General features: G+C 32.2%; 2 protein-coding genes across 2 annotated transcripts; one reads left to right on the forward strand and one right to left on the reverse strand.

Moving 5' to 3' along the window:
- Positions 1–3,666: 3,666 nt before the first annotated feature.
- On the forward strand, positions 3,667–7,705 carry LOC130951775 (E3 ubiquitin-protein ligase At1g63170). Its single transcript, XM_057880498.1, has 5 exons — positions 3,667–3,823; positions 4,633–5,411; positions 6,440–6,565; positions 6,651–6,945; positions 7,166–7,705. The coding sequence occupies exons 2-5, from the start codon at positions 4,759–4,761 to the stop codon at positions 7,352–7,354; spliced, it is 1,263 nt and encodes a 420-aa protein (XP_057736481.1). The 5' UTR covers positions 3,667–3,823; positions 4,633–4,758; the 3' UTR covers positions 7,355–7,705.
- Positions 7,706–8,858: 1,153 nt separating this feature from the next.
- On the reverse strand, positions 8,859–20,683 carry LOC130947870 (N-terminal acetyltransferase A complex auxiliary subunit NAA15). Its single transcript, XM_057876588.1, has 26 exons — positions 20,375–20,683; positions 19,241–19,319; positions 18,906–18,988; positions 18,669–18,818; positions 17,774–17,889; positions 17,439–17,544; positions 16,709–16,780; positions 16,510–16,625; positions 16,081–16,213; positions 15,189–15,266; positions 15,047–15,100; positions 14,832–14,902; positions 14,457–14,511; positions 14,272–14,367; positions 13,876–14,004; positions 13,697–13,779; positions 13,372–13,602; positions 12,915–13,047; positions 12,732–12,839; positions 12,098–12,229; positions 11,717–11,773; positions 11,209–11,306; positions 11,042–11,100; positions 10,843–10,954; positions 10,099–10,199; positions 8,859–9,628 (listed from the first exon to the last, which is right to left on the reverse strand). Exons 1-26 carry the CDS (start codon positions 20,423–20,425, stop codon positions 9,426–9,428), a joined length of 2,706 nt encoding a protein of 901 aa, XP_057732571.1. The 5' UTR covers positions 20,426–20,683; the 3' UTR covers positions 8,859–9,425.
- Between the last annotated feature and the right edge of the window lie 4,072 nt (positions 20,684–24,755).

Consider the following 24,755-nt stretch of genomic DNA (forward strand, 5'->3'; position numbering starts at 1 on the left):
AAAATAAAAAATAAAGAAAAAGTGTTGGATCACCTAAAATATATTTATGAACTAATATATTAGCTGAGATACGTAGTTATATATTAATGAACTAATATATTATTATATTTTTTTATACCATAAAAAGACTTTGAGAATTGAGGCTACCACTATATATATATATATATAAAGCTATGATGCATCGACACTGACACAGACACGGATCCGACACGACATGGGACATGTTGACACGTGAATTTTAAAATCTTACCTGATACGGGAATACGTATACATATAAAATATAAAATATTTTTAAATAAATCGTAATGATATTTTGAAATTTTAATGATATTAAAATATAAATTAAAATTTTTAATTATTTTTAATGTCTTATTTTAATTATATCAAATATTTAAAATATTTGTTGTTTTAATAAATAATAATATATACTATATCTAAATTTATTTAAAGAATATATGTTAAAAATAAGACTGGATACGCTGACACGTGATGGTATTTAGGCGTGTCTAGGTGTGTCCGAAGAAGAATTTTTTATTTTTTATTAAGACACGGTTGGACACAGCAGATACGCGTGTCGGACGAGTGTCGTGTCCAAAATCTGTCCGACATGCGGACACGGCAACTCAGCGAAGTGTCCATACTTCATAGATATAAAGTAATAAAGTATAGGTAACAAAATTTATTAAGAAGATGTTGATGACAATTTTTAAAGTTTATTTATGGTTTTATATGGATTTAGGAATTGGATTTGCGTCAAATTTTTCGACAGTATTGACTGCAGTTTTTTTTGCTAGAAGATTGAGCATGCTTATTGCAAATTCTTAAGCCAATTGTATAATTGTATTACATATTGATCCAAAAGTTTAACTATATTTTTTAAAAGAAAAGTATAGGTAATAAAATTTAGTTAACTTTTAATTTGCTATAATGCTTCTTTAAATATAATATCTTGTATTCAATGCAAAAGTTTAAAGTTTGACATAATCGTATTTTATTATTAACTAAAATAATAATATTTGAAAAGAATATTATTTTATTATCATCAACCCTTTTTTTTCCTTTATTTTTTTTCTAAAAATAAATATTAATATACTAAGATTATATTTTAAATATATATACTAAAAATTTTAAAAACAGAAAGGGTTACGCATATTTTTGGTTTTATAAAATTAGTAATTTATAATAATACTAGTCGTTATAACTCTTTTTTTGCTTGTGTTTTGGTGGAAAATATTATTAGATATACCCATTTTTAAATTGATACATACATATGAAAAGAATTAATGATGATAATAACCGATTTTATTTATGTTTTATTTTTTTTACCAAAACTACACTAAAAAAATTACACTAAAAAAATTATACAAACCAAAAACATACATAAACTGCAAATAATTTCACTTTAATTTTGTCCTCTTTTTCTGTCCTCTATGCACTAGTTAATGAAATCTTAAGTCTGTACTAAACTTTAACCTTAAGTTATTAATATATATCATTGTTTAAATAAATAAACGTTTAAAGAAGTCTAACTTATCGTTGTCTCTATATATGTACAAAATTTGCAAGTTTCTCGGAGTGCATTGTGCATAACATGATTGGACTTGTTATTTTACCAAAGTTGGATGTGTGATATCACTTAGAGAATAATAAATTAATGGTTATAATAACCTGATATGTATTCATTAAATTTTTATGGTAAAGTTATTTTAATTTTTTTATTCTTATCTTTTTCATCTGTTAGATCTATGTTGTAGTAAAAATGTATTTTTAGAATATACTTAAAGAGTTAAAGTTGATTTTATTATTTAACAATATATTGTAATAACTCATAATATATATATAGATATATATATATATATATATATATATATATATATATATATATATATATATTGTCATCATGTCCCTTTTACTTTTTTTTTCTTTTCACTTGTAATAATAATTTTCAATATGCCAAAATATAATGATAATAAACATATAAATCATTCAATCATCGGTCTTTAAAGCCTTGCTTAGCTTCATTCTCCAATTTTATTTAAATATTGAAAAATGATGATCTTGATTATGCATATATACCAATAAGAAGCATCCATATTTGCTTCTAACAATTCTTCTTCTTCTCTCTTCTCTCTCTCTTTTTGGACATTAAAGAATATGATACATTTTTTTTAGGAATGTTACGGGTAGTATTTTTGTTAAATTCTGGCCAGCACTTAACCATCAAAAGAAAATTGAATAATTTTATATCATTAGATGTAATTTCACACTATTAAAAAATATTATTAATAACTAATTGATAGCTAAAAATCACAAAATCTACTGTCCCTAAACTTTCTCTTTCTTTTTTTATTATTTTTTTTCTTACACAACACACACCAACTCACATTCCCATTTCTACTATTACTCTATTAACATGGTTCTTCTATATTCCTTCATGAGAATTTAAATCAGGTGCAGCTCCAAGTGAGACAAACAATACATTATACAATTGGGTTAATTACATATTGGGCTTAATTTCAGCTCATTTGAGGGCTTTTCTCTTTTGGGTTTTTAACTATTCAGAATACCAAATTTTAAAGTGACATTCTATCCTGACCAAAAAAAAAAGTAACATTATATATCCCCACAAGTGTCACACTGTCACATGTTTCTGTTTATAAGCTAAACTAGCCTAAAATAAATTGAAGCCCAAATGTCACATGTTTTATATTATTTTATTATTTTAGCTTTTAAAATTTGGAATTACAATAATAATATAAGTCAACCAATTTAAGTTAGTATGATGATTAATTCATTAATCTAATTAAACATTGTCAGGAGTTTAAAATTCACATTATGCATCTAATAACTCATTAATCAATAACCAACTCTTAAAAAAAATTAATTATTGTTCAATTTATAAATCAAAAAAATATTGACATGTAATTATATTAAGTTAATAGTTAAAAATTATTAAATAATAATTTAATCAAATATTTTAAATCATCTAATAATTTTTAATTAGTATCTTCATATAAAAATATCAGTATAAAAATTTTTACTTTATAAATTTTTTCTTATTTTAAATTAGTGGTTAATCTTTAATATGTCTTATTTTACTTTGAGGTTTTATGGTGATTGCTCAACTTCTTTTCACTTTGCTTTCTTTAGTTAAAACACTTTTTTATATCCATATATATTACCATAATAATTATAGTTATTAAATTCGACCAACCGAATTGAGTGCAAACTGCAAAGAAATCAATCAATTTAAGAACTAAATCGTTTGGACACAAGTCTTTGAAGACTCAAACTTGATACTTTCATGTTCTTCCACTTTTCAAATATCTTATAAAATTATTTTCTAATTCTTTTTCAAATAAAAAAACATTAACTTTACTTTTTTGGGTTAAAATAATAATAAAACTTCTAATGTTCCTATTATGTATTAACTCTCAGATAGCCACACAAAAAAAAAAAAAAAAAAACTCTCCGATAAGGTTGAAAAGTGGCCCCACTTTATATCACAGAAATAATAATACCATGGACACTGAAGTTCCATCACCTACTTAGAACCTGAAATTATAAACCGTACGATTAAAAACAAGTTTCCATCCAACGGTTCAGAAGCGTCCAAAACAAAATCACTGCATACAACTCAAACAAGCTATTATTTTCAGCGTTACACCTTCTCTTCTTTGTTTCTCTCTCTGAAACGCTTTCTTTGGTTCGTAAATTTGTTATTAGAAAAAATTAAAAAAAAAAGGGGAAAATTGGAAGGGGAAGAAACGGTGTTGAGCATCGAAAACCCCTTCCTTGCATCAACCAAATTCAGCTCAATCAGGTGCAGTTTTTTTCTTCTTCCTTCTCGTCAAGTCTAAAATTTTCAACTTTAGTCTTCGCATTTTCAAATTAGGGTTTTATGCTGTCTGCAAATTCTGCGTCTTTTATTTTTTTTTATTATTTTTCGGTTAGATTTCGTTAATTACTACAATTCAACAGGTTTGGGATAGGTTTTTTATTTCTCCCTCTGAATTGCTGGGTTGGCTGGGTGAGTTAATATATTTATATTTTGGGGGGTGGGGGTAATTTAATTTTGAGTATGTTAGATTTTTGTAGGGCTTTAAACTTAGAATTTGGAATGAAGTAGGGTTCTGTTTTATCGAGAGCGTTTCGATTTTGGTCACTATTTAGTCACCTGAAGGCATAAACCCTGGTTCCTCTAATTCCGTGTTCATAGGTGATGATGCTAGGTTGTTTCAGTTTATCAATCTAAATTACGCTGAAATTGCAGCCTTAATGTACAGCGTTAGAAGGAATTTGTGGGGGGAAAGGGGGCGGGGGGGTGATTCACCATTTCTTCCCTCAAGATTATTCATGTGTTCTTGCTAATATAAGCTCAATATAATGTTTTGTCAGATCAAGATATTCTTCATGTAGTAGTGCCACTTATAATAAAATTTTATGGTTACAGCTCAATATAATGTTCTGCCAATCCTGGTTGATTGTATGAAGGACTCTGATCTTATATGAATTGAAGTTGAAGTTGTCATTTATTTATTTATTTTTCCACTTTTAAGATATAGCAAATGTTGGAAACAGACTATGTACTTTGGTAATTAGACTTGCTAACAATCTATGATACTTTAACAGGACAAGAACTTGATATTTTACGACACATAGTGCAAAGTGCTGCAAGATTTTGTGGCACTTGCCTATTAAAGCAGATTAATGTTTGGGAAGATCTTTGTATTATTGTCTTCTGGTATGGTAATTTAGATGGATATCACCGACACGCAACGGAATAGTAACACTGAAAGTGATCTATGTCCATTGCTGATGGAGCAGCTGGTATCCCGCAATGATCATCAGCACATAATTGATATTGCAAGGAACAATGATGGTTTATCCAACTCATCTAATAATCAACGCCCTGCAGTGCATGAAAATCAACCTAGTGTCAGCACGGATGTCCATACCCGTGAAACAGCTTCATTTGCTTCACCTAGATTTAGTCCTAGAAGTTCGACATTGACAAGAGGAGAAGGGTACAATCATCGCAGAAGGAGCCCACTAAATTCTGGTCTATGGGTCTCTGTTGAGCTTTTTGTCACTGTGGGTCAGATCATAGCATCTGTTGTTGTCTTGTCAATGTCAAGAGATGAACATCCCCAAGCCCCATTGTTCGCATGGATTGTGGGTTATGCAGCTGGTTGTGTTGCTACTCTTCCTATTCTTTACTGGCGATATCAAAACTATAATCAAATTGCGGAACCAGATATATCTCGATCATCTCAAGGATCTTCTTTAAGTAACCCTTCAGAAACTACTTATACTGCCATATCTGTTACCCATAATTCGAACAGCGACAATAGTCACACTACAGAATTGTCTGCAGGAAGTGCTAGAATTCCTGCAGTGTTTAGTTCTAGGTATGTGTTTCATTTTTTGCAAGCTCTGATACTTCTGTTTTCATGGTTATGAGATTTGTTTATTTAATTATTTATTTGTCCTTTTTTGGCACAAGGTTCTTCATATGGAAAAACAATAGAATGAGTAGATACTGGTGTTCCATAATCTACATTTTCCGCTTAAATTTGTTGGTATAAATTATAAATCTTCTAAATTACGTTCAGTCAATTGAGTATACAACATAACCATATCTTAGAATTGATTTGGATATTATGCTCATTTGGTGAAACCATTCTGAGCCTTTGTCAGGCTTTATTGAAATATAGATTTCTTAATCATTTGGATGATATTGAGGGCTTAGAAGAAGTTGGGGATATAACAATTTTAGAACAAGATTCTGTGTAGTTTGTTCTGAACTATAGCCAAACAGACCCAAATAGGGTACTTGCAGTGAACATGATCAGATTCATGGACCCTAGTCCAGATGGAGTAGGTAATGGGTGAAGCTGTCTTTTGTTCTCATCCTTTGTTGGTATCATTTGGGAGAAAATAGTTGTAAAATTTAGGTGTGAATTCTTTAAAAATATTGTTAACCATGAAATTTGTTGTTTTCCCCTTTCTCTTTCGTTTTTACAGAATTTTTTTTTCTAGAATATAACTGGCAAGCTATAGCTTTTTGAGTTGATTTTAAATTTAAAACTAAAATCATATTAACGTGAAGCCGACTACTAAGTCCTATAAACCTTTTGAACCTTTTAAAAATTGTAACACCTTGTTTCCACTTAGTTATTCTGTGTTAAATTCAAGTTAATACAGAACCTGTACAACATCGTTCTGTATTGTTCTGCATCTGGATTTAATCAATGTATTGCATAGGAGAACTTTCTTGTTCTTGCTTCCTTTAATATCAGTGAGTTGGGAAAGGGAAGTTTCCGTTATCATATATACCAAATTTATGCAGCTTATTTCCTGAGTTATCGAATCGCAAAGTGCAACTAATTTATTGAAATACTCATTTTCATCTGATAAGTTTATTGGAAAATTCCAGGTTTAATGGATTAGTAGACCATTTCAAGATGGCCTTGGATTGCTTCTTTGCAGTTTGGTTTGTCGTTGGCAATGTGTGGATCTTTGGAGGTCACACTTCTCCTTCCGATGCTCCAAAATTGTATAGGTAATGTCATAACTCAAACAGTTTATTTTCACTTTGTTTTTCACTTTTTCAGGTCTTCTAACAATATAGGTTTCTATCTGTGCAGGTTATGTATAGTCTTCCTTACCTTCAGCTGCATCGGATATGCCATGCCCTTTATACTGTGTGCAACAATTTGTTGCTGCCTACCTTGCATAATTTCTGTCTTCGGCATTCCTGAGGATTTTTCACCAAACAGAGGAGCCTCAATAGAATCCATTAACGCTCTGCCAGTCTACAAGTTCAAATTGAAGAAAAATGAAAATAGTGGTGTTGAGGATGTCAATATCACTGCTGAAGATGACGGCGGAATTTTAGCTGCTGGAACTGAAAAGGAACGGCCTATATCAGGAGAAGATTCTGTAAGTTTTTGTTGGATATGTTTGGTAGTATTCATACTTCAGGCAATGTTGTTTAGGTTTATCTTTGCGTGTGCCTATATTCAATAATTATTGTGTCAATGATTCTCGTTACCCTCACACACCTTCTGAGGGGGAAAAAGAAGGAAAATCAAAATTATATACAGGTTTGACTTGGTTGGTTGTAAATTAATATCTTTTATCTTTCATGACTTAATTGCAGGCTTGCTGCATTTGCTTGGCAAAATATGTAGACAACGACGAACTTCGGGAGCTACCATGCTTTCATATCTTTCATGTAGGATGTATTGATAAATGGTTAAAGATAAATGCATCCTGTCCTCTTTGTAAATATGAAGTTGGTACAAACAATGAAGGTGCACATTCGGCCATGGGTTCCAATCAGCATTAGATGAGAAAACAAAAAGGGAGACAATTCTGTTGTTCGGTGGTATTCAATGTGCTAGTAATTGCTTACATGAAGTCAAGTTACCAAAGCAGTTGCATTTTCCCTGATATTGGTCATATTTGGGTTCTTGCCTTGAAGTGTTTTTGTTTTTTTGTTGCTAGAGAGATGAAGATAGATGCAACATTAGCACCTTTCCCCAATTTTCCATATCAAGTGTTGTTCTAGAATATAGGCTGCACTAATCTTGTATTGTATGTATGTACATTGTAACCAAATATAATCAAAATGTTGATTTTGATTTACATTGAGTTTAAAGTTCTTCAGAAATAATTATACAAAAACCCGGCAGATTCAGTTACACACAGACTTACAATATCCAGACACAGGGAGTCAATATTCACTGAAATCTAAACATAACTATTATACTTCTTTCAGATTTAACAGTATATGATCATCACGAAAACATGGACATTGTATCAAATTGTAGATAATCTATTATTATCTATTACACAATGTTAAACATGGTGGAAGTTGTCTTAGATGATCTTTCGTTAACTAAGCCAAAGAAGAGTTGACACAGGTAGTAGATACTCTCAATCATATTATGCAATCATGCAGGTTAGATACTTTATTCGGTTGTGAGGGCTCCTATACAATTTATAACATATCTGCGTAAGCACTTACAAGCTGAAGTATATTTTATTTTGTTGCCCCAGGTGAAAAAAAGACACGTGTCATTTTCCCATCATTTTCCTACCAATATCAAGATTCAAGAGTGTGGGAATAATTGCAACTGGTAGTTAACTAGTTATACTCGTTCTTTGTTTAGTGGTCCACTACTAGAGTACCAAGTATTTTAAGATTTGAAATCATGTCTTCGAAAAGCGTGAAGGACCATGTTATTGCTTATTATTGCACAATCACGTAACCGAGTGTAAAATACACTAATTATCGCTACGTCACACACACCGAGATGTCACCAAACTCAAGACGGGCTTTCCATATATATACATGATGGTGAAGAATACATAACCCAATACCAATTGTACAACAAAAATTAGTACGCAGCATTTCTCTTAATATAATATTACACCCTTGCCTTCAACCAATACTCCTTTCCAATTACTAGAATCAATCACAATATGCCGAGTTTTAAAACACCTCATACATCTTCATTAATATAGATTTCGCTTAGTATAATCATAAGAGATCCTTTTTTTTTCCCAGTAACATCCTTTGAACTAAACTAAAACCACACATCAGTACCATTTTCCTAATCCACCATTCTGTCACGAGTTTCGGATATCATAATCCCAAATTTGTACTCAACCTAGAATGCATTGCACACATCTAATGTACGCAATTCTTTCTAGTTCTTGTTAATACAACGGAAGATACGCACTAGAATTCCTAAATAATCTTCCGTCATAAGTACACCTTCGTGAGGAAACCAAACATTTTTTTCTCGAATGAAAAACAAGCAGATGCTTCAAAACAAGATCGGTACTAAACCCCAATTCATCTTGGCTAAATTCATCCAAAATCAAAGCTGCCGTTTCAGCTTGCAGTGGCAAAAATTATAACATAATTCACTGCTTATACATGAAAATATAAGCAAATAAAATAGGAAAGGTACAACATGCTCTCCGACCGTATACTTTTTTTATGTTGACTGGATGCAGGACCAGAACCTAAAACTCTGTAGCGCTCTCCCAATGACCAAAATGACAACCAGGACGACGGTGGAAATCCAGCGGCTCCGCTTACCACCTCTCCGGAAATAAGGGGTGAACAAAAAAAATATTCAATCCTAAAACACTTCTTTTGGTAAGATTATACACATTTGCAATCTGAATACATTTTCACAGTTGGGAGAGGGAGAACTTGCAAAGAAAAATACATGGGAGTGACGTGTGTGAAGATTTGCAATAAACCCGCACCAAAACTGTGGCCCTTATCCCCAGCAAACAGCAAAAGGAGGGCCGTTTTTGGAATGTCAAATGCAGTTTGGTTAATCAAGCATCCAAACTAGGTACCTTCAATAAACTTAGCCTCATGGATGTCCTCTACTTTGTCAGATAGTGAGATCTTTGAATGCATCCAGTTTCCCATTTGATTTGATAGGGCCCGCATTCTGACTACCCGTCGAATGGTTCGAACTTTCATGCTCAGAGTTTTTGCTTAACTGACTGTAGACCGAGTTTGGAGAGACTGAACTGCAGCTGCCTTCGAAGTATGTAGAATAAGGGAAGTACTCAGCACATCGTGATTTCCATCCTGCAAGAACATATAATTAACCTTGCAATGCACCAAACAGAAGGTGAAATAGAAAAGAAGGGGGATGAAAAATAGACAATGGTATAAAATTTAGGCAACAAGTTAAGGATTATGCATCGGAATTTTCCTTGAAATATAAGAACATCAAATTAAATGGCATATCAACTAAAATCTTGAAACAGGGTTAAAAGCGAGTACCAGACCCCATCCCAGAAGTGAAAATTAAAACACTGTTTCAAGGAAACAATTTCCATTTCCTTTACCCTCTATCCCTTAATTATAACAGGATCTAGCTTGCTTCAGAGAATTGGTTGATCTCCAATACTTTCACAGGAAAATGAACTCAAAATCACATTATTCTTGGCACATTTATGGCAAATATCAGGTACTAAAATTTTCATTAGCAGTGGTCCTCACATCTAACCAACAGAAAAACAAAACACACAACACAGCTGTCCAGTTTTACTTACTCAATGCAGCATCCTGATCATGTAGTATTGTCCCAAGAAGTTTGTGAACAGCAATACAGTCTTTAAGTGTCCATTCCCTGATCGGTCCAAGTGCTCCATTACTATCAAGACATTTGTGAACAGCAACAGAATGATTTATTATTGCTGAGTGAAACATCAAAAAACGAAATTGATATAGATAGAAACAAGAAACATTAACTGACACAAACATGATACAAGTTCCCAAAATTTTTTTCCACCTCAATTTCATTTTTTATTTCCCTTTTCTTCCTCCTAATAAAGCTGTGGGAAATGTGTAACGGGACAGGTAAACAGATCAAATCCCTATATAAATGCAAATATTCATGATATGATCGAAGGGAAGCACCACTTGAGCTATAGCTCATTGCATTGGCTGCTATTTTTTGGGTTGTACCCAATACTATTGGTTGATCGTTCCTTTGTGGGGGCACAATGCGGGGAACTTCCCTCCAACTCATCCTCATCCCCATCAAAGGAAAGATAGTTCATGATTCTATCTCATCTTCTCAATTAATTTCTATTTTCGCAACATTCAACTGAAGCCCTGTCTATATTACTAATGAGAACCTGCGCCCTTTTTCTTTCTCCCGCCATGGAGTGAGATGATGACTTGCAGTCACAATCTGTATGAAAATGTTCCCTTACTCTAATACTTAACAGACTGATACACAAGAAATGTGTTTGTGGGCATAATACATGGCTTCAGATGTTGCAACACATTACCTTGGCACAAAATTGTTTGTTGACTCTTCAACCAACTTGACAGCCTCAGACTTTCTGTTCAAATCCAAAATGCTCAAGATTTCTGCAAAAGCCGCTCTGTGCATGAGAGAATCTGGAAGGGAAAAAAAGCGTCAGTAATCTTCAAAAAGAAACAGAAAGGAATTTCCAATGCCATGTTGATAACAATGTTCACCACAACCTTTATGATTTTCAAGGAAAGCATTGTTAGCCTCAACCAGAGATTTCTCATGCAGCTGGCTGCAGAAAGGGAATAAATGAAGAATTGAATTGTCATCATGAAATGAATACAGAAATGAATACACCAGCTTCCAGAATTACTATAGTAAAATCAATCACATCAGGAACCTGATGGTTGAGCGCTCAGCTTCTAAGACACTCCAAATCAGTTTCTCGCCGTCAGTCACAGGTGCATTCATGGACCCCACTTTATGGAATAATTTAATCTGCAAAAGATAGACCGAAATAAATGACAGCAGAATAGCTACATATGTGCTTGGTAGACTCGAAGAAATCACAACATTAGAGAGGAAATAGTATCCCAAAACATGAGAATATACAAATTTAATAGTGAACTGGACGCAGCAGGTGCCAATATAAATGATCATTTTCTTTTGATTACTTAATATGCCCCATAAAAATTTCATGCAATTCATAATCTCCACTACAATCATAATTAAAAGAAAAATCATACTAATTATAATTTTGACAAGCATGGCTTTTTTTTGTGATATATTTTAAGAAACCAAACTTTCTAAACCCAACAGCAAGGAATTAATTCGATTTTTGAAGAAACCAAACTTTCTAAACCCAACAGCAAGGAATTTATTCAATTTTTTTTTCCGAGAGACCATACCAAGCAACGATGAGAATCGGGATGTTCGGCATCCAACCTCAGCAATCGCTTCACAGCCTACAATCAAATAAACACAGGAAATATTTAAGAGGCATTGTAATCTAACAATGATAAAGAAAAAGGTAGTACACTATAACCTCATAAGAATGCAAATAAAAGTATTCAAGTAAAAGAAGCTATACAATGGCTGTTAATTGTTGTTAAAAGTAGAGCTCCCCCATAAACATGAACTGTGTCCTGTTTTGGGGAATCATGGTCACAGGCATACAATAGCAAGGAAAACATCCACAACTGTTTTGCCCAAGCTAATTACTAGCTTGACAACACGAAAATTCAACAAGCCAGATAAAGTTACTGGGCTCCCCTAAAATCCAGAATTACCTGTAGTGCAAGCAAAATCTTATTTCGTCTTGTATAACATTCAAAAGCAAGCAAGTGTGTTTCCAATGAATCAGGTGAATTCTTCTGCAGCAACTTCAAGTACTTCGTGGCTTCTGACAGTGGATCTTCCACCTAAGTCAGGAAAATACATGACATGCAAGACATTGTCCCCTTCACAATTAAAACAAGCACAGTATATAAATGACAGATGAATGTTTAAAATGAGATTTTTGCATAACATTGATTGACCTGACACTAAGTATCATATTTGATTTCCAGTTTCTCAAATATGAATATATAACATTATTAGAAAGATAGAGTTGATGCTAAGCAGCTCTAGAGAGATTTAATTTATCAATTTAATGTGTTTGTACTCAAAAGGAAACGGCTAATGAACAAAAGAATTAGATCTGTACTCCTGGTCTATTCACTCATTCACCTGATTTCCTATAGTTAGGATTTTCTGCAAAAATCCAAAATACCACAATACATGGTTGGCAACTGTCAGAATGGTACCTATGTTTGACTCATTTTCTACATGGAATCCAGGGAGCAAAACTGTGTTTTGTATACTGAATCAAATTTGAAACAACCAAATAAGAGTCCCAATAGACATAGAGGAAACAAATTCAACCTGCAACAACTTCTCCCCATGTGGATCAGGATCAACAGGTTTTACATGTCGTTTCCCAGACTTTGAAGCCCCTCCAGCATTCAACTCTTCATTCTTTTCTTCTGCCTCCTAAAAAATATAATGCCAGGATTAGTACCATTCCTTCAATAAGTTCCAAAGAAGCTATACAAGCGACTAACATACTTTCTTAGCTCTTGCTTCTGCCTTTCTCTGTTTTTGTCTCATTTTCTTCTTTTGAGAAGGAAGCAATTTTGACATTTCGTCGTCTTCCTCAGTTGTAGACTTCGGGGGAGAATCATGCAACTTAATATAGCATCTACAAATTGAAAAAGTTACAGACATGAGATCCATTGGTACAAAATAAGAAGTAAATAAGCTTTACAGTAAGAGCAGCCGCTAAGGGGTGCTCATAAAACTAAAAAACCACACAGCTTAAAGCACATGTGAAACCCTATTGGCCTCGCATGAGCTGAGACTGAAAAAAATCAAAGACAGTAGCTTTTAAAAAAACAGCCACGAGTATAGTTTCACAAAATGCATTGTGACTAAAATGTAGTGTAGGGCTTCCAACATGTGCTAACCCAGTTAGCCAAAGCATTAACAGCATTAATAAACCAACAAAAGAAAACATGACATTCACCTTATAGCTCCAGCTGCTGCTTTCTCAAAATAAACATGTGAGTGCAACCGGTCTTGAAATTTAAGCATTTCCACATAAGTACGCAAAGTCATTTTCCTCAAGCAGTATGAGTGAAAATCAAATTGATCTTCAGTAATATCTGCATAATGTTTTTCAACTGCTAAAAACTTCTTCAGTGCCCGTCCAAGATCACCCTGACGGAAATAGCTTTCACCAGAGGCTAGCTCATACCTTCATAAGATAAATGTCAAAATATATGGTCAGATGTTAAACCAAAATGTACCCTGTATAATGCAAAATATCAAAACCATCATTCTATACTGACCACATGCATTGCATGTCATGAAGGTTGTTGTGTTGATCACCATCTTTTGTAAACAGTACAGCAGTTTTTTCAGCCAAAGCCACCTTTGGGTAACAAGTGAATAGATAATAAAGCAGAGTCCGAAAAGGCAAACAAGGAAGCCACAAATATAATAGTTATGTGGTTGACGTTTACAAAACCTGATCAGCCTGCAGCATGCGCTTAACACATTCACTATTAACATAACGATCGGCAAGATCCATACACCTGGCTTCATCTGCAAATGCAGCAGCAGCAGCAAAATCACCAGCATGCTTCAGTATCCGACTCTGTTATACAAAGATATCAATTACATTGTGGAAAATTGGCATTTGAAGAAATCATGGTTAGTTCCAAATTCAGTCTCAATTTACTTAGTTAAGCTTTGTTGTAAATTAGTGCCACATACAAATGCTAAAAGTTGACCCACCCAACCGAAGCTTATGCTTCAACTACATTGTAGTTATAGTCTGTTAAGTGAACTTAAAATACAAAGCTTTACAGCATAAAAGGACTTGAAAAAAAATATAATCTTAGAAAATTATTAATAAGCAAACCTTGACGGAATATAGATCAATAACAGTAGGTGTGTGTTCTATGGCCTCGTCAATTTTGGAAAGAGCAACTTCATATTGGCCTCGTCTGTCATAATGCTGCACCGGCAAAAATCCTCATAAATAGGCCAAAAATAGAAGGGAAAGAAAAGATAGTCAAGAAACCAATATGAAAACTAGCTACAGACCTGAGCCAATAAAAACAAAGTCCACATAAGAGTTGAAGGGGGTTCTTTTTCCACCCTGTATAAATTATAAAAATGAGTAAGTCACCAAAAAGAAGAAAAGAACTATTAACGTATTATGAGGGGTTTTGTGATTTATTTGTAATGGAATAGGGTTGAGTTTATGGTTTCTCTTTGGTGCTTAGCTTATAGTTGTTCCAAAGGTCATTTCAATCACTGATATGCAACGGCAACGGACAGCTTTTGTTTGCCTTGCAATTTGAGTCTCTTCCTCGGTTCAAGAGGTAACCAAGAGTATCACAACATGAGATTTACCCCATAGAATAGTTTTACCAAGTCATGAACTAAAACACAAAAAAGTTAACAAGTATATCTTACCTCCCGGGATATTGGCCGGACGTCCTAATTGAATGCTCTAACTCGAGAATAAGTTGTTCCAAAATGTCTGCCTGAACAAAGTTCAAAAGAATAAAAATAACAATCAGAACCCATAGGAAACTTATCTTCTTCCACTACATAACATGATGGAAGAAAAAATACAATCAAATATCTCATAGTTTTTCAGTCATAGAAATGTAAGGGATAAAGCTGACCTTCCCAGGGTGATTATACAAAGACGAAAGATCAGAGAAAAGAGATGGAACTCCCTGGAGCGAATACAAAAGAAAGAAATCACAATCAACTTCGAAAAACCTGAACGAGGCATAATTTGAAGCTGAAAAGAAACTTGAATACCTTAGTTAGGAGAGGCCTAATATAATTATCTGCTGCTGCTCTAAATTTGTCACCTTGCAAAAAATCTAGGGGTATTCTCTGCCAAACGAGATTCAGCAAAGAATGAATTCAAAGAATTAACTTCATCAAAAGGTTTAAGCACTTGCACTTCAACAATAATTCTAGGTTCTACAAGAAATCATGAAATATACTACTGGTACTGGACCAGGAATCATTTTTTCCCCTTCAAATAAATGAATATCATAAAGACAGAGAGCAGAATAATACGAGGAGGAGGAAAAGAGATCCTCTATACATTACCAAAAACTAGCCAAAAGAAAACCTATCTATAAAGAAAAGTTCTCCAATCTCTCAACATGCCAAGGAAGCCAAACATATAATCCTATCTTAGAAAACTTAATTGTCAGAAAACCTATCACTGGATGTACTTAGAATAACCAAATAAAACAAGGAGAAGAACCAGGAATCATTTAGCTATGCTAACATTCTAGAAGGCACACACATTGTTCAACGAAGAGACCACGAAACCAGGACTACCCTACTTTAGAATGCATTTTAAGAGATGGCTCTAGAAGGGTAAATCACTAATACATAATAAAAATATCACCACAGACATTATGCTAATGGATATTCCATCCCAGTCATCAACATTTTCTACTATGGAAGAAACAATGAGATTCTTGTCACCTAGGGAACAGATACCAAGAAGCAATTATTGTTCTTTTCAGAGAAAGCAAATCTAAATCTCAAAGGGGTTATGACTTAAGAAGAAACAGACATCTTCCCTTGCACATAATTTAAAAATAGTAACGAGCTGATAACTTGGAGTTGGATACATTAAGGCGAGATATTTTATTGAACGCATCCATAACAAAATACTATAATGCAATACCTTAACAGCAGAAGACCATTTATACTGCTGGCCAAGTGATTTGTACAAGGAATCCAATCGATCTATTTCATCCGGTGAGTACTGGCCATTCACTGAATACAACCCAACACATTTTTGGAGACCTTCATAGTACCTGAGTTTTAACACATGTGACGAATTATTAGTTAGACTCTACAAGTCAACAATATCGTGGACAAAAAACAATACAAAAGAAACTGCTTACAAAGGGTTTAGAAAGTTAATAATTTACTATACAAATAGTATACACTATATACTATTAAAATGACATAAAAAGCTAACAGCCTGAGATATTGAGAGCCATTAAGGCTACAAGAATTTATTGATACCAAAGCTAAAAGAATTATGAACACATTGAAAGACTTTGCAATTGAGATAGTCCAACAAAAGCACAAGCACCACAAAAATCACCTATAGTTATCAGGATTCATGGAAAGTAATGCCTGGTACAAGACTTCGCCTTCTTCTAAACGGCCAAGCTTCACTAGAAGTGAAACCTCTTGTTCTTTATATTCAAGCTTATCAACCTATAAAGACAATCAGAAAACTCATTATACCATGAATCCTAAGATGCATCATTAAAATACCTAGGTACATATAACATACATACAATTTTTGATTCCTTTTTGCGCAACTCCTCCAAAGCGCTCTCAAGCAATCCGCATTCCTCTAATAAAGAAATCTGTAAAAGTATGAAAGGGAAAATCAGCTCGGAAATCGCCAGGACTTTTTATTCTTGTACATCAATAAATAGAAATGGAAGCAAAGTAATTCAAATTCAGCAAAATGTAACTAAGAGTCAGAAAATTTTCAGAATCTTTGATGTTAGAATCAAGCAACTGAAGTATTCTAAGAAAAATTCAGAAGACTCCCTTCAATTAGGTCGATTTGCACTTCTGCCACTGCACTCTAATCCTGTTACTTTGAAACCGTGCAAACTACTCTTGATACTCTCGGGTATACTCTCTTACTTATTTGACAAAATCGGGCATCTAAGGTGCATATTATTTTCCTAAATTGCATTGACATGCTTCTAATCACTTAGTCACATTTTAGGCAACATGTGTATTTTACATGCATATTTCCCATAAAAAATAAAAAAAAAAATATTTAAAAAAAAAGCTAATTTCTGTTAACAAATTATACTGATATAGAAGTATCAGAACTATTTGCACTATTTTAAAGCAACAGGATCAAAGTTCACATCAACCCAAGTGGAAGAGAATAGGATTGAACTTGTTGAGAAAATATTAATAGCTAAGGTTATATCAAACAACAACTATGTGGTAAACATTATGCATTGACAAGAAACAGCAGTAGACACACTGCAAGATGAAAACCTTATATAAAAGCATTTCCCCATGCTCACACCGTTCATTTTCTGGAGGATAATCATCTTCTAAAGTCCCTTCATATGCTTCCAAAATTTCAACTGCCTTGGATGCACTGTTATACATGTGAAAGATAATATTACAAAGTATCAGAAGAAAAATACAATTGGGTGAACTGCCAGTTATACTTACACATATAAAGTCAAAACCAACAGTAATAAAGAGGAGACATTAATGAACTAAAGCATATGCTCTAAGATCAACATGCTACTAGTACTTTACATAGGCAGTTCAGAGAGCATCAATTGGAAAAGCATTTAACTCAATATAAATCCAAATCTTACTTAGAGTTCAAATGATGGGCAACAGAAAAACCAATCCAGTTCATGCGATGATTTGGTTTCAGAGTTAAAAGTTGCTGTCTTGTCTCAACAAAGCCACTTAAATCCCGCATTTGAGCCTGTGAGCGAGAATACAAAAAGCAACATGAGAAAAAAAATTACATCATAAAAGAATTCTCCACCTATATACATACTACGTGAAAAAATATGCATACAACAGTACAACATAGCAGAACTTTATGCGCTCCAGTTCATGTCTTCAAGCTGAGGGCAAGATCATTTTCTATGAAAATTAACTACAATAATTATAACTGTGAAGGTTATTCGTAATACATTACACTAGTAAATAACATTACAAGTTGGCTTTTACACCTGGACAAAATGTAACTTCAAAATGTATGGGCACAAAACATTATCAAATAGCACACTACTCCGCCCTGTTCAAATTAGCTAACACTACATTAATTTGTATAAAACAAATTAAAAAAAAAAAAACAAAATAAAGGAGTAACTATACAGATACTAATTAATTTATGCATTAATGCTTTCATTGTTAGAACTGTTTAGATTTTTTTTATTACTTATAAAAATGGTAATAAATGAGTCAACGAAATATGTGTGTGAATGGTAAGCTTAATCAAAAATTTATGATCGGAGTAACAGATAATTTGAATCACAGAGACTATCACATAAATCCTCAAGCTTTTTCACAAATATTTCATCATGCAAGGCACAAGCACGCAGCTAGTGAACTATACATACATGATTTAACTCTCCAATCAAACATATCTCTAAAATTTAAAACCAGAAGATCAAAGTCATTTTCCAGTTTTATAAATATACATTTGCTTTAAATACACAATTAGAAGCAAAAGACATTTAATAATTAATACACTACCTGTAAGAGAGACAGGTCACGTAGGATTTCAATATTGTCAGGATCAATTTTCAGTGCATTTCGGTAGCACTTGATCGCCTCCCTGTATTCTCTGTCTGATCGATAAAGGAGACCAAAGACATGCCAGCAAACATGACTTTTAAGGTCATTCTGCATAGAAAAATTATTAAGAATGGATCATCTAACCAATGATCATAGGATTGACAAATGATGTAACATGAACAAACACACACAGACCTTTAATCCTTGACGGACAAGTTCATATGCTTCTGACTTACGATCCATGCAATTTAATGTCAAACCCTTCATCGATAAAGTTTCTAGCATCCAGAAAAGGGAACAGATATATAAATATAAATAGAAATAAAATATAGCCAAAGGAGATAAACATGATGCAATGAAAATGAAGAGATAGTGAAGGCAGAAGTCGTAATTTTGGAAATCTTTTTATTTTGGTGGTTGAGGGTTGGAACTAATGTTCATTTTTTCACTGAATAAAACAACTAAGAAATAAATAAAATGCCCGCAATCAGGCAGAAGCATGAACAAAGAATGTTCAAAACAAAGTATACCTCCATGATCTGGGAATTTTTTCAAGATGGCATCTGCTGCTTTGAGGCCCTTTTTGTATTGTTTGGTTTCATACGATTTCTGCAGCACCAATAACAAGGATAAATAAACCTCATGACACTTTTCCGTCACCTCAAAAATCAAAAAGTACTTCACTTACATAAATATCCTAACAGCAAGATATAAAATAAGTAAATAAATAAAGATTAGCTACATAAGCTTGCAAGCAATAACGAAGTCCTTAAAAGAAAACTCATTTAAAGTGGAAAATACTCAAAGCAAGGTATTCACTTCAACTACTTTCACTCTTCCGTTATAATATCTTAAAAGAGTAATGAGCACAATAATCATGCTTATAACAATGGACATTCCTTCATCACTCGTATTTTTGCAAGGGTATTAACACACTCACCCAGTTATCAGGTTATCTTATAATTTCTCTGTTGATCATGTTTTATGTCGTCATGTTTCAACTTTCAATCATTACCAATGGTTGACAACTTGACATTGTTGCACATGAGAAAATCAAGTAAAATTGGGAATAAAACATATATTCGCAAGTACCGAGACCTTTTAGTAAAAAATAGTTTATATTAAATATTTTCTTCTACATTTCCAATTATGTAAAAAATACATCACATAGTTCCATATCAACCACTAAGCACTAAAAAGCCCTCTAAAACAGTTCACATTTCCTCAACATCCAATGTCTGCAGCTTGCAGGAGAAAGCGAAGAATTGTTTCAAAGAAAACAATTCAAAACCCTCTAAACTATAAGAACCATCAAGAGACAAGCAAAGCAGTAAGAAAAACCAGCTTCCTACATAGAACCAATAAAGTTAAAAGCTCCAAAGTACACAAGAGAATTATTCACTATCCAGTCATGAATGAAATCCACGCTGAAAACCACAAAATCACAACACCACAAAACAAAGCCGAAGATCCCCCAAACAATCCACTGTTTTCAGATACAATAAACACAGGAATCAGATTCTCGAGAGGCGAAACAATAAAGCGGCGATAATCTAGGGTTTCAAGAGATTGATAAGGATGCAAAAAAATCGAGATTCGAGAACGAGATTGAAGTTGGATCAATAGAAGTAAAAAAGAGAAAGAGAGCGAGAATCGAAGCTTACAACAATGAGCTTGAAGAGGTTGGCCTCCTTCGGGGGCAGCGAAGCACCCATTGTTACTGCTGCAGAGAGAGAAAGTGTGTGTGTGTGTGTGTGTGAGAGAGAGAGAGAGAGAGAGAGAGAATTAGGGTTTATGAAACAGAGAGAGGAGAATGAGTGATACTGATAGATAGGGTCGAAGAAGAGAGAGAAAGAGAGAGGTCGCGTTTTGTTTGTTGTGAAGTGCGATAAGAAAACGAAACGCAACCCTACTGTGAAGAAGAAGCTAAGAGCTGAAATGAAATGGTTGAGGGAGTGAGTGAGGGTTATGTTGTTATGTGCTGCGAGCTACTTAGTTGAATCTTCAAAGGGTCAGATTTAGATATTAGATAGATAGACCCAAGTGAGGTTTCTATTCTACTTTTCAGAACCATGAAATTACCACTTCACTTCACTATGTCCTTATTTTTCTTTCGTTGCATATCCTATTAAATTCTCTCTTCACATAAAGGGTAATGTACTAACGTCACGAGTTTAATACATACTTGTCTCAACCTTTTTTAATAAAAAAAAGGCTTTATTTGGGGGTTTTTTTTGGCATGATCCATATAAATTTTGCCCAATTCTATAGTGTCCTTTTATTTGATGTCTAACTTTTGTTTAAATTACTTTTATAATAACTTTAAAATATTTAAAAAAATTTAAATTTTATATTTTAAAATTTAAAATTAATTATTTAACATAATTTAACAATTAGACAATATTTTTTAAGTATCATAGCAAATACTATAAATTTTTTGGTCTAATCAATATTTAACATGTGACGTCAATATTTAATAAAACAAATTGCTAATAAAAGTTAAAATAAATCATTTTTAAATTTGACAGTCCAAAGTCAAAAAGTTATATTTTATAAAAACTAAAATAAAAAATTAAATATTTTGTAGAGTCTAAAACATCAATCAAAAGTAAAGTGCTATTGTTTTAAATATGTTCCAAAGTGATTTGTTTGGCATTAACTTTAGAAAAGGAGTTTAGGAATATTTTTGAATTATAATATAATGTATGTCTTTTTTCTCTACTCTAAATGATTTTTGGAATCCTCCATTCATTAGTACTTTTAAGATTAATTGTGATGCTAGTTATATTAGTTCGGGTGATAGTGTTAGTTTTGCTTGTATTATTAGATATTATAATAGGAGTTGACAAAGGGAGTGTTTACGAATGATTGAGAGTAATAGTATTTTTCAAGGAGAATTGTTTGCTATTTGGCTAGGATATCTCTTAGCTTGGGATGTGGGTCAACGAGATGTTATTTGTAGACAGATTATGTGGAAGCATATAATGTTGTTACTAATCACCAAGATGATTTTGGGTTTATTGATCCATTGGTGCTCAAAATAAGAGATATCATGCATTGGAATTGACGTGTTGACTTTCGTTTGATTATGAAAGATGCAAATACGGTGGCATATTATGACAAAGATGACGATGAAATTACAACTTTCTCATGTAGAGCTTGAGGAGTTTAAGAGTAGTTTTAAAAAAGACTGACCCTCTATTTAAGCAAATCATTTGTTTTGTTTTTCTTTATTTAGTTTATTTCGGTTACCAAAAAAAAAATATGTTCCAAATATTTATCATCTAGATCAATTTTCCTTTTGTGATTTCTCTTAAATTAAGTGATATTATATACCGTTTTATTTTAAAAAATTTTTAGTAATAAAAAATTTAATTAAAATTAGCTAAAATTTATTTTATTTAATATTTATTAATTATTACAATAATTAATAAATACTAAATAAAATATTTTTTTATCTTTCTAACATTATTATTTTATTTTATTATCAATATAAAACAATTATATTTAAGCATTTAGTCATCTATTGTTTTATATCAATATATTTGACTTAATTATCTATTAATTTATGAATTTTATGAATAGATGCATGCAATTATAAAGTAATTCTGTACAACTCCAAATAATTGTCGGAAATTTTTTTAACTTTTGTAATGTTTTCCAAATAAGAACCACAAACTTCAAGGAAATTGTTTACATTCTTCTTAAAAGTTTTAGTTAACAAATCATACATTCATACGTGTTACGTATACAATAAGGTTGGGGGGAAATTTCTCGGTCAAAGCATGGTACGCTATATTTCATTAATAAAGTTTCAAGTTCAATTCTATCTTTATCTTAAAGTACCCAAAAATAAATAAATAAAATTGTTTTACCTTGAAAAACACACATAGAAAATGACACTAACTTGATGCAATGAATAGTTACGGGAAATAAGATAAGTATGTTAATCTAATACGAAAATTCAGATATGTAGTTCTATTCTATTTATCTGTTTATAAAATAAGAGAAAAAAAAAGCTAGGACACTTGTTTATATTAATTTTTGGATTTCTTTTGTTCAAAGGATTAGTTATTTGTCTTTAAATTGGTATATCTTATTATAGTATATCTACAAGGTTGTAAGATTCAAGGATATTTGAGAATTACTTTAGAAGAAATTGTTCATTGTAATTATTTAGCATGCATGATTTCAATGTTAACTATCAAGGTTACAAATTTCCAAAAGAATTGATGAACTTTTTTTCCTTTTTGGACTTAGTTATTTGATTGGACTGGATCGGCACGGCCCATTAACGAGTAAGATGCAGCAAATGCAAACCGAACCACGGGCCTAAAGCCCAATGTTAATGTTCACGATTCTTAACCAACTGGATTCTTCAGTGGCCAAAAAACATGATGCTTTGACTTTGCCAAGAACTGGAAAAAAAAATGGGAACAATTGAACAAAACTATGAAGGAAAAGCCCTGCAGAAAATTTATGACCTGTTTGGTTGAAAATATTTTTATTTTTATATTTTATGAAAACGAAAACACAAATTCAAGACGACATTAATTTCTTTTAAATATACACTTAATTTCTTAAATTAAATTTAGGTTATTTAACACGTGTTTTTCCTTTCCCTTAATCAAAATAATTGTTATTTATTTTTAAAAAACTACATATTATTATAAAAATAATAAGTTGATATTAAAGATTGTGTTTGTTTATAGATAGGAGACAGGAATACATAGATAAAAAATTATATTTGGCAGATAAAATATAAACAAAAATACTGTGTTTAGAAATATTGAATTAGTATATTTTGTATCCTTCTCGATAAAAAAATACAGATATACAACTCATTTTTATTTTTTTATTATTTTTATCAAATTTTTATAATTATAATTTTTATCATTATATTTGTTTATGAAAAAAAATAGATTAAATTAAATTTTTATAATTTATTTTAGTTTATTATTGAATAAAATATAAAAATATTAATTTTTTATCTATTGTTTTTAATTTCCTATCATATCCTAAATCAAATACAACCTAATAATGTATAAAATTGTAAAAATTAATAAATTATATTTAAATAAATAAATTCGCCAAAACAAAAAAGTAGAAAAAAAAAGATAAGTATCTCTTTCCTCTTATTACATTCTTAGCTATACTTCTGAACGAATAGTATTAGGCTATTAGTATAGAAGATAAAGATCAATTTGATCTGAATGTTTTCATGGAGTCAACTCAATTGTGGCATGGATTAAGTGACCCATCAAATCTTTCTATATGATGGTCCACAACCATGACTTTTATTCTTATCCGTTACTCCCTTAATCATTAAACTTCCTACATCTCTAAAAATTTAATAATTTAATCTAATCATATGATAACCATGTTACAGATAAGATACATTATGGTTGAACAAGTTTATTGCATGGAACAAGTAGCCATTTCTCTCTTTTTTTATTGGCTAATTAATGTTCGGTTAATTTAATATAAATCCATCGTTCTATTAAGATCAAAATATACCTTTCAAATATTTGAAAAAAAAAACTGACAAATAATCTATTAAAATGATTCCCATGTTACATTATAGAAATATAAAGTCACAATATTAATAGTTGATTTAGTATTTTTTGGGTGCTATTAAATTTATAAAAAAAATTATAATTTTTTAATGTTTAGCAGTTTAATAAATTTTTAGTAGTTATTTCGGCCAAGTCTAATAAAGGTCAGGAGTTTACTTCGCGGGCAATTGACTTGACGGGTCTTTGACCCGTACACATAAGGTGACTCGAGCATCACCTCTTCTTCTAACGAAGACCTAGACAGTTGGCAGAAATTTTCAGGCAGACGAACTCAAGCCAAATGATTCACCCAAATATAAGGTATAAATGAGAATGGCAGAAATATATATTTTACAGACGCTTATTTAGTATCGAAGTATCTTTACAGATGATCCTACTCGCTAATCCACTGACGATCGAGACAACATCTTTTCATAAAGTTCGCGCCCAGATCCGAATACACCCTCACTCCATCTATTGCTCTCAACTC

The sequence above is a fragment of the Arachis stenosperma genome, chromosome 9 (genome assembly GCF_014773155.1).
Source record: "Arachis stenosperma cultivar V10309 chromosome 9, arast.V10309.gnm1.PFL2, whole genome shotgun sequence".
Taxonomy (NCBI): domain Eukaryota; kingdom Viridiplantae; phylum Streptophyta; class Magnoliopsida; order Fabales; family Fabaceae; genus Arachis; species Arachis stenosperma.